Here is an 11460-nt window from a genome sequence, read left to right as displayed (position 1 = left end):
TTCTTACATAGCATAGCATAGCATGCATGAATTGAAGTGCCTAATTTATTTGTTGTTGCAAACTTATAATACTTGTTAAGTAGGAGCTCTCTTGAGAAAGGAACATCTTTCCAAATCAACGTAAGTTGTGTGTTATTGAAATAAACTACTGGTCAATTTAGTTAGAGTAATACTAAAGACATAAAATTATTTTATTTAACTTAATATATGTAACTTCATGCATGTAATATCTATTAAATTGGCTTTTAAAATTATACTTTTGTTTCAATTTGATTTTCAAAGCTTCGACAATTTGATTTCCTAATTTAGTATTTGTGACCCACGTTGGTTTCTGGCTTTATTTTTGTCACAGAACTATCAACATCATACTGACGGACAATTATCTGCTAAATTTTCTAACAGCTATTTGAAATAGTAATTAAATTTTTTTTTACCTCAATTTTCTTTCCACAAAACATTTAAAACCCTCCGTTTCTATTTCAACACGTCGTTAACAGTTCTATACCGAAAATATGATCAAGAACTAATTTGAGTCATTAATATCCAGTTAAAAGATTAAATTGTGTAAATTGAAATTTTGAGAATCGGATTAAAGCACATGTATATTTTCAAAGATCAATTTAAGTATTATCTTAATATATTACTCAATTATTTGAAGGATAATTAAATTAAAGAATAAAAAATAAAATAAATAATAATTAAGAAATACAAAATAAAATAACTAACTTTAAATTAATATATCTACCATATATAAACATATTATTAACATAGATTGTGTAATGTTTATTTTTATTTTCTTCTCAAAATAAGATAATAAAATAGTACATTAAGTCAGTTATTTACTACTTAAAGAGACGTATTTTTAAGATTAAATTTTAAACAAATATTTGATATCATTCATAGTGTGCCATAAACACAACGAGTTGATGAAATTGCGAAGAGCAATTACTAACTATTCGTTGAAGATAGTTTGGTGTTTCAACCGTAATGAAATATTAACAATATTAAGTAAATAAAAAAATAGTATTGTATGTTAATTATAGCAAAATTTTCTTTATATTCTTAGTGAGAAAATTAAAATCATTATTAATTATTTTATGAAATCTGTCGCACTTTGGCTGGGAAATTATTTTTCTGTGCTGATGAATTAGACTAGACATCTTTTCAATTTTGCAGAGCCGGAAAAGAAAAAAAAAAAGTGAATGATAACTAATTGGGAGATAAAGACGCTTAAAACGTTTTTTTTTGTAAAGATGTTTTTTAGTAATTAACATTCAATACATATAATCGATTAAATCGTGTTGTTTTTATTAAAATTAGATCAGATAAATTAATTTGGCCGAAAAATCGGTAAACCAAATCTTAAACCGATCTAAATTAATTTTTTTTAATAGAAAATGACTACAATAACTTTATATTATTATTATTATTATTATTATTATTATTATTATTATTATTATTATTATTATTATTATTATTATTATTATTATTATTATTATTATTATTATTATTATTATTATTATTATTATTTGAGATTTTGAGAAAATATTTGATGAGATAATGTTGTTACATGAGCTAATCACTTATCAGATAATTAGTTCTTTAGTTAGTTAGCCAATTAGCATTTGTAAATAATTAGTTAGAAGCTGACGTGGTAAGTTAGTTATTGTGCTGAGTGGGAGTTGGCTAGTTTACTGGTTTTAGTAGTTAGTTATAGCAAGTGCTATTTATAGCAAAATGTGATGTTATATATCATTTATTCTTGTAGTAACTATAAATTTCTCGCTTTAACGATCATAAAACACATTATGATGAGTTAATGTTATTGTCTCCTAGAAAAATGTCACTCAGATAAAGACGCTTAAAATATATTTTTTTAAAGATGTTTTCATGTTATATTTTAATTAGTTTTTGTATAATTTATTTGGTGTTCTTCAACACATATTATTAAATTTCTCAAAAGATTTTCTTTCCAAAAATAATAAAAAGTACTTAATTTAGACTAAAACCAAAAAGGTAATAATTATAAATAAAAAAATAATTAATTTATATTCGTACAATATATAAAATAATTACTATATTATTATTATATTATATATTAAGATTCACTCATTTAAATTTTTTTTTAATATAAGCATTAGAAATAAATAAATTTTTTATAACAAAATGTAGTGTAACAAAATATATATAATATTAATTAGTTCTTAAAAAATTCTAAAAAAATAGTTTCTTTCATTTTAGTAAAATAACTATTTATTAAAGTAGACAAATTAATTATTTTCTTCTTATATACAGTTTTTTTAAAACATAAAAGTAATTAATTAGGACATTGGTTAAGATAATTAAAGTCACTATTTCATTAAATTTTTAATTTAAAGAAAAATCCTAGTTAATTTTGGTATAGAAATTTCGAATTTGAAAACATTGATAAAATTATGTTGAATTTTGATTTATTTTATTCTCATTTAAATTAATCGCTACATAAGTTAAAGTTCTGTTTTGAAGTTATATTCGAGCTTTAATCTGATTTTTAAAGTTTCAATTTACTTAGTTTGATTTTTTAACTTAGGTACCCGTGACTCATATTAGGGTTTTAAGTGTTTAGTTGAAAAAAATAAGGTAAAAAAAATTTTAATTGTCACATCAAACAGTCGCTAGAATGTATAATGTAACAGTCGTTAGTCCATCTCAGCATGTCGTTAACGATTTTGTGATATAGTGATAAAAATAAGATTAGAAACCAATGTGAGTCATAACTATTAAGTTGGGAGACTAAATTGAGTAAATCGAAATTTTTGAAATTAGATCGAAGCATAGTTGTTAGAACCAAACCAGTGATCGAACCGGTCAAGCTACTGGTTTACTGGTCTATTGGTTCAACCGATAAATCATTGGTTGAACCGATAAAATCGGTCTCACGTAAATATAAAATAGTTAAAAACTTAAAATTAAAATTTAAAATATATATCTTCACTAACATTTTATGAAGAATCAAGTCTCAACTTCTAAAATAACTAATATAAAAAAATCATAAAATTTTAATACTACAATAGTATCTTATTTTGACACAATAAAAAAATAATTAATTCACAAAACCTATCATCTAACTATAATATCAGTAGATTTTAACACTAACATCAAAACAAATAACCTTAATCACAATACTAACAATAAAATAGATCAAGTAAATTAATAAATTTTTAGTGAAATTTATATTTATATTAATAATGGTATATAATTAAAATATAATTAATTTTAAAAATAGAAAAAACAAAAATTAAATTAAATTAGATATTTATGTATACTATATAATTAAAATATAATACTTATTATTATTATTATTATTATTATTATTATTATTATTATTATTATTATTATGTACATTAAAAAATAACAGGCCAAATTATTGCCATAACATAATAGAAGTATGGAAGTTTATCATTCTTCTCTAATGGAGGAAACAAAATTCTTTTCAATAGTTTATTTAACGTTTAGTAGAATAAAAATAAATTTTATTAGAATAAATTTTAGTACGAGTTTAATATTTTTATTCATCATAAAATATTTATAGAATTACTCGTAGATAAATTTTGGAAAAAAGAAAAAAAATTTATAAAAAAATTATTTATTTCTAATGTTTATATTAAAAATAAAAATAAAATTTAAATTAGTAAATTTTAATCTATAATATAATAATAATATAGTAATTATTTTATATATTGTACGAATATAAATTAATTATTTTTTTTATTTATAAAAATTTTTAAACGCTTGAGCTTGTTTTATATATATATATATATATATTTATGAATGTGATATATTTTTTATGTAAATAATCTTTTAAAAAAAATCTAATAGTTAATCTATTATCTTTTTTGTTTTAGTCTAAATTAAATATTTTTTATTATTTTTGGAAAGAAAATCTTTTGAGGAATTTAATAATATGTGATGAGGAACACCGAATAAATTATATAGAAACGAATTAAAACATAACATAAAAACATCTTTAAAAAAAGACGTTTTAGGCGTCTTTATCTGAGTGGCCTCCCTCTTAGAATATGTCAAATAATAATTTTCTTAGCGTAAATTTTTAGTCACAGTAATTATTTAAACGAAAGATCACTCATCACTTAACGCATATGAATGAGATTTTAAATTAGGAGAATATATTCTTATTTAATTTTTTTTTTAATTTGTTCTGCTTAGGTTGTACCTACCACCTAACTGGAATTTAAATACAACATCACCTGTTGAAGTTCATTTAAGATTTTGTATGCGGATCCTCATCAATAATAATCTAGGTGAGAGATACATTTACTTGTCCTCTTGTATTTTCTTTGTATGACTGATAATGCACATTCTCCTTATATATATATATGTTAATAATATTATTGTTATATAATTATATTTTAAATAAGCCATATTATTACGGATTTTAAATAAGATATCTAAATAAAAGTTTAAATATGCGAATATATGTGTTGAAAGTTACTTAGATTTGGTCATTTTTTATCTTATAATTTTTATGTTCTTAACTCTTAGCTTTGTCCAATTATAATTTTTTTTTAACATTTTTCGTCAATAAAATAGGTATTACTTGCTCTAAAACAGTTGTTGTATAGTTTTTTTTGGTTGTTTTGTCCTTAATTTAAAGAATAAATATGTTTAATTTACTCAAATATTTAGTTTTAAGAAAAAAAAGATCACCGTGTCTATTTTCCTTTTTAATTTGATATAATATGCTATTAATTTCATAGTATTATTGTCTAATCCTTTCCTAAATGTTTTCTCATCATCTTATTTAATTTGTTTTTATAATTTTATGCATGCCAAGTAAGAAAAAGAAATTGAATGAGATTGATTATTGATTATTGATTATAGTTGACCCAACATATATATTTGTTTCTATCTAGTATTTCATATTGATAGAATTTATATTTATTTTATTTTTTTATTCTCTTGGATGATCTTGCTTTCTTGCTTTCACGGACTCAACAATATCTCTTAAATTTTCTCGTAGAATCACAAAATGGATAATGTTGTAACCTTTGTTCTGGACAACTTGTTGCGGTTGCTTGTTAGTGAAGTAACATTGCTTTCGGGCGTGAAGGATCAAATCAGGTCTCTATGTGATGAACTGATGTTCATGAACATTTTCATCAAGAGTTCTGAGGAAAAGCGCGGTGATCCGGTGGTGAGAGAAGTGGTGAAACAGATCAGAGATGTTGCATACGAAGCTGAAGACGTGGTAGACACCTATGTTGTCAATGTCAACAAGCAAGGAAGCAGAAACATGTTGAGCAAGTGCTTCCACAGTAAAGACCATGTGATGATGCTCCATGAGGTGAATGATCAGATTACTACCATCAAGAGAAGGATCGATGAGATCTATCAAAATAAGTCCAAATACGGCATCCAATAAGGTGATTTTGAAAGTCATATGGGAAACAAAGAACTTGCAGAAGATTCATTGATTGCGAGAAGGAGGGATGTGGAAGAAGAGGAGGTAGTAGGCTTGGTGCATGACTCCAATGAGGTGATTAGCCAACTTGAAAGAGGAGATTGGAGTCGTAGAGTTGTTTGCATATTAGGCATGGGTGGATTGGGAAAGACCACTCTTGCTCGAAAGATCTACAACGGCGACAAGATCAAGAGCATGTTTCGCTGTTGTGTATGGGGTTTTGTGTCCAACGACTACAGAGCGCAAGAATTATTAATGAGTCTTTTGAAGCTTTTGGATTTACCTGCAGAGGAGTACAAAGATTTAACCGATCAAGCAAAAATGAAAAGAAAGGTCAGAGAACGCATGAGTGGAAAGAAATACCTGGTAGTTTTAGATGACATCTGGAATACTCAAGTGTGGGATGATTTGCAAGGAGCCTTTCCTGATGACAACAATGGTAGCAGAATATTGATAACCACACGTGTGAAGGATATTTCTCACTATACAAGAGCAACCTTTACTTACGAACTTCCATTTCTCAATGAAAGTCAAAGTTGGGAACTGTTCTGTAAGAAGGTGTTTTGCAAAGAAAAATGTCCTCATGAACTTGAACCTCTTGGCAGAGAAATGACTAAAGCCTGTAAAGGTTTGCCACTTGCCATCATTGTGTTAGCAGGTATGGTTGCCAAAAAAGAGAGATCACCAAGAGAATGGATTAAAATCAATAATCATGTTTCTTGGTATCTTGCTCAGGAGGAAGAATATCGAATTGTGACTAATATTTTGAAGCTTAGCTATGATGACCTTCCCCAAGCATTAAAGCCATGCTTTCTTTATTTGGGAGTGTATCCTGAAGATTATGAAATCCATGTGAGAAGATTGTGTCAACTGTGGATAGCTGAAGGGTTCATTCAGAAAAAAGAAGTTGGACCATCAAATTCACCAGAAGTAGAAGATATTGCTGACATGTATTTAGATAAGCTGGTGGAACGGAGCTTGGTGCAAGTGGCAAGTAGGAGGACTGATGGGGGTGTGAAGACATGTCGAGTCCATGATCTTCTTCGTGACCTATGCATTTCAGAGAGTAGGGAAAATAAATTTATGGAAGTGTGCACAAATTTGGATGCTATCAAGTGTAATTCTCGTAGGATGTCTCTCCAGTATAGAGGAGAACTGAGGCTAACCGAAGATAACCAATCATCTGCACGCTCTCTGCTTCTGTTTGGTGAAAGCACTTTCTGGGAGAATGAATCAGAAGGGTGGAAACAGATAAAGAAAGGCTTCAAGTTGGCTCGTGTATTGGACATGAACAGAGTGGTGCTATGTTTATCACCTCGTGGATTGAAGACATTGATCCATCTAAGGTTTTTGAAAGTCAGAGCATCTTCTGTAAGAATTGGAAATGATGTTTTAGCTTCTCTATGCAACCTTTCGAATCTAGAAACCCTATACTTAGGGATTGAAAAGCCTATTACTCTACCAAACAAAATATGGAAGCTCAAGTCACTCAGGCATGTGTATTTAGACATTGATGTTTACGTATTAACAGAAAAATTGTCTGTAGGAGCATCAATATCGAGGATGAAAATTGGAGAAACAAAGGTGAAGAATCTTCAAACACTGCGTAGCATCTATCTTAATGCAAGAACAGCAAGCGTCCTAAGCAAGGGCATGTTCCCCAACTTGACAAAATTAACTTTGTGTCGAGAGGTGACAGAGCTGCCAGAGCCACCAGAAAAAGAATTGTTAGAGAACAGTTTGCGGTGCCTAAACAAACTCCGAACGCTAAAGCTACTTGGCATTGCGAAGCTTCCATTAGATCGGGATGCGTATCCTACAAGTCTTACCAAGATTACCATAGGATACTTTCCTCCACTGGATGCAAGAATGATAAAGACCCTGGGACAGCTAGCCAACCTGCGAACCTTGAAACTCTTTCGCGGAGGCATAATTGGCGATGTTAATTGCGTAGCTGGTGACTTCCCACAGCTTCAAGTACTACATCTGACTGACGTTCAACAATATGGTAGATGGAAGGTAGACGGAGGAGCAATGCCTCAGATTCGATATTGCAACGACCCTCGCATCCTTTGACCTTTGTTTTTCTGTGTGTCTTGACTCCCGTTTAATATCATTCCTTGGATATGTAGTTTCATTACGATGTTGTTTGTTTAATTTGTTGGTTCATTGTAAAATAATTATGCGGATATTGAGGAGTTGCTTTAATGTTTTTGTGTGTACTACTACTAATGTTATTGCTTGATATTTAGATTCCATCAACAGCCAGGTAAGAAAGCCCAAGTTTAATTTTTGTGTGCTTTTCTTCTGTGTTTATTTTATTTGATTGTCGGACTACAGGGTATTAAGTTTCATTTGCATTTTGTCACAACGAGGAATATTGTGTACAAATATAAATATAAATTGGAATGAAAGAAAGATTGCTAAGTTGATAAAGCACATCCACATTCACAAAGTAAAAGGTTTCCTTGTTAATCTCTGTTACATCAATTTTATTCACTACTCATTATGTAAATACAAAGAAAAGAATTGTTTCCCCTAGTAGTCACTGCTTGAAAGGGGTTCCTGACCATCACCAATGAAGATATTATCATACATAATGGCAGCAATGGCAGCACCAATGGAGGGGCCAACCCAATACACCCAATGATGAGTCCATGACCAATTAACAACAGCAGGACCAAATGACACTGCTGGATTCATTAATGCACCATCAAATGCATCACCTACTAAGATGTTTGCACCCACAATGAATCCAATTGCAATTGGGGCTACAATTCCCACATTTCCTTTCTTTGGATCCACTGCTGTGCCATAAACTGTGTACACTAACCCAAATGTCATCACTATTTCAAACACCAATGCATTCCATTCTGACACACTAGAGGATAATGAGAAACCTGTTGTTTCCTGCAATGTCCTAATCAGTGTCTTAGTATATTGCTTGTTGCACAAGTAAGAGTCTTTGTATTGAAAATATGAGTGTAACAAGAGAATGTTTCTAGTGAAAGGAGTTGTTTAAACAATAGCAAAAGATACAAGATTAAGCATATATCATAAGTATTCAAGATTTAAATTGCTAATGTCACATGATCACTTAAAAAAATTGTCTGATTTTATACTCTATTCTTAATCACTGATGTAGAAACCATTATTATAATGATATGAGCATAGAAAAGTGATTGGTAAGGACAGTTTTGATTTCTATCTTCAGTTTTTCAAATGATAGAACTTCAAATTTGAAGTATTTGTGCATGATAGATGAACATGAATGATTGGTTATTACCATTCCTCCAGCAGCAAACTTGAGAAGAATGCAAGCAAGAACTGAACCAAGCAACTGTGCAATCCAATACAAAATGCTCCTCAAAAGGGTTATGTTTCCTCCAATGAAGTTACCAAAAGTAACAGGGTTCACATGGTCACCAGAAACGTTTGCACCAACAGAGACAGCCGCAATAAGACCAAATGCATGGGACAATGATGCAGCTACCAGGCCAGATGGTGTTGCTGGTCCATTGTTTGTTAGTTTATCTGCCAAAAAGTAACCAAAATGTTACTTATTTCACATTTTCACTAGAATCCTAAAATTCTTAAACTACTTTGCCTTTTCTAATAATTAGCCTTAAATGTGGACTAGATTCTGGTTATAATTGATTGAACCTTAGTGTGTAAGATTATTACATTAATAGTGTATAAAATTGAACTATAAAGTATAAATTATTCTAAACTATTCTTTTAACTATCTATTATAAGAAATAATTGTCAAATATAACTTTTCTTTTTCACTTAACTTCATTTGTTGATGACCCTTTCAGTGCATCTAAATTAATCTAAACATTTGTAAACTAAAAAGAGGGTTGTCTAGAGTGTATCCTATAAGCCATGCCAGAGCCATCACCAGCAAAAACAAAAATAAGCAATGAGAAGAATTCTGCAAATGCTGCTCTAATTGCATCAGGCTGAGCAGCCTCTCCAGGAGACCCAATTGCAATTCTTTGGACTGCCATCAATTCACTAATCACAACCAAATTAGTGTACTTATTTATTTATTTATATATGGTTTGGTTGAAAAGTGAGGAAAAGAAAGGTGTGAGATCTTTGTTTGCTCTTTAAATACAAAAACTAAGGGCCAAAGAAATGGAGCCTACAATGACTATGAGAGTGAGGTTGTTCATGGAGACACTTATAAGTGACTTGGTCATAGTGTTGCCATGTTTTGTGGCTGTGATGAAGGATCAAAGTTATCACAGATAGATTAGAAGGGTATCATTTAGATTTAATGATGACTATGCTTTATTTTCATTTTCATTTTCATTTTCAGTCAATATACTTAGTGAGAAAGTGACTGTGTTGACTAGCCTCACAATTTTGTTGAGATCAAAGCATGATTAATTTCTTTAAATACTTTTTAACATAATCATTGGTAATCAATAAAAATATGTTTCTGACGACATTTAGTAAGTTTATAAAATATATACTGATAGAATAACTATTTTTTAGTAGTTATCATAAATATTCATTTTTTTACATCATATATGGTGTACCTTAAGTTTAATTCATTTATAGAAAATTTCATAATAATGTTTAAAAGGGATTGAAAAATCATGGGCTTCACCCGTAGACAATTATCAAAAATATTTTTAATATCGAAATACTTAATTCAACATCAGATAATCGTTGTAGTGTATATAAATATCAAAAGAAGCTCGAGTTAAAACTTGGCAAAGAGAAGAAAAATGAAATAAGGATTTGTTTGAAGAGAACTAAAATTCTTGAAACGTAACGTGGAAACGACAGAAGATATTCTAAGCACCTGCTTCATAGGATTGAGTATGCAAAGCAGATCATGAAATGGGACATTTAGTGCACTGACCTGTCTTATCTATTTCAGTATTTCTACAATTGAAGCTTGTGTTTACAATTGAAACCAAAATGAAAAGAACACACATTGAATTCAAGCAGCAAAACTAATGCCTTCTAAACTATCATTGTATATATACAGAGGTTACATCTTTCGGATTCTCAATTTTCTACAATTTTCACAGATTCAAAAATATAAAACAAAATTACAGTTAACAATAAGTTCATCCATCATCCACGGTTGAGTTAAGGAGAGTGAAAAAGTAGTGACCTCAGCAGAACTAGTGTGTTGATTCCACCCCCTCTCTAGAGAAACCAAATCAATACCATGGATACATTACACCTTCGTTCTAAGTTTCATGCTTCCAAAAGAATCCAACCACCCCAAATCCACAAACCAACCAAACTCCAAAAATCCTATCTTTAATTCCTACACATCCTATATCCCTAATACAGTATTCTCTTCCTATGCCTACCAGTGCTGTGTGCTAACCCGAGCTCCATTTTGGCCGTCGACCCACAACTTCCACCTGACATTCTCGGAAAATCCATCAGGTGCAAGAGTCCCCAGTGATTCAACTTCAAGCAGAAAATGAAACTATGCTCGTGAACCAAACATTAGTAGCAACACAAGTTACTCACGTCACATTGTTCCAGTCTAAACAAGCCGATGCTGACGCAAAGCCTTACCAAAATGAGGTTGCATCAATCGGACATACAGACCATTCTTAGCCATCAATGAATCATGAGTCCCCTCCTCCACTATCCGTCCCCCATTAAGCACTACGATATTGTCCACATGCCTCATCATTGCAGCCCTATGCGCAATTAAAATGGTGGTCTTGTTCCCCATTATTAGTGTGTCTAGAGCTTCTTGCACCACCCGGCTTGACTCGGATTCAATTGATGAGCTTGCTTCATCCAACAACAAGATAGGCGCATTTTTCAGCACAACCCTCGCAATTGCAATTCTCTGTTTTTGTCCAGGAGTTAAGTCAACACCTCGCATCCCAACGTGAGTGTCATAACCATGAGGCAAGCTGCTAATAAAGTGATGGGCATTTGCTATTCTTGCAGCCTCTTTCATCTCAGCTTCACTGGCATTGTGCCTTGCATATATGATGTTTTCCCTTATG

The 11460-nt window shown here is 30.4% G+C and overlaps 3 protein-coding genes across 3 annotated transcripts in view; 1 reads left to right on the top strand and 2 right to left on the bottom strand.

The window, feature by feature from the left end:
• LOC107637445 (disease resistance protein RPP13-like) lies at window positions 5441–7537 on the top strand. Its single transcript, XM_016340858.1, has one exon. The coding sequence runs from the start codon at window positions 5441–5443 to the stop codon at window positions 7535–7537; it is 2097 nt and encodes a 698-aa protein (XP_016196344.1).
• Window positions 7892–9863, bottom strand: LOC107635643 (aquaporin TIP1-3-like). Its single transcript, XM_016339167.2, has 3 exons — window positions 9339–9863; window positions 8748–8995; window positions 7892–8371 (listed from the first exon to the last, which is right to left on the bottom strand). The coding sequence occupies exons 1-3, from the start codon at window positions 9469–9471 to the stop codon at window positions 8000–8002; spliced, it is 753 nt and encodes a 250-aa protein (XP_016194653.1). The 5' UTR covers window positions 9472–9863; the 3' UTR covers window positions 7892–7999.
• Window positions 10291–11460, bottom strand: part of LOC107635640 (ABC transporter B family member 6) — a gene marked incomplete in the record, with an annotated part of 9288 nt that continues 8118 nt past the window's right edge. Inside the window, 1 exon segment of the mRNA XM_016339164.2 lies at window positions 10291–11460. Within this exon segment, the coding sequence (XP_016194650.1) occupies window positions 10983–11460 (478 nt within the window).

Source organism: Arachis ipaensis, chromosome B04 (assembly GCF_000816755.2).
Source record: "Arachis ipaensis cultivar K30076 chromosome B04, Araip1.1, whole genome shotgun sequence".
Classification (NCBI taxonomy): Eukaryota; Viridiplantae; Streptophyta; class Magnoliopsida; order Fabales; family Fabaceae; genus Arachis; species Arachis ipaensis.
The sequence above is the reverse complement of the archived record's forward strand: the minus strand, read 5'-3'. Positions and strand labels throughout refer to the sequence as shown.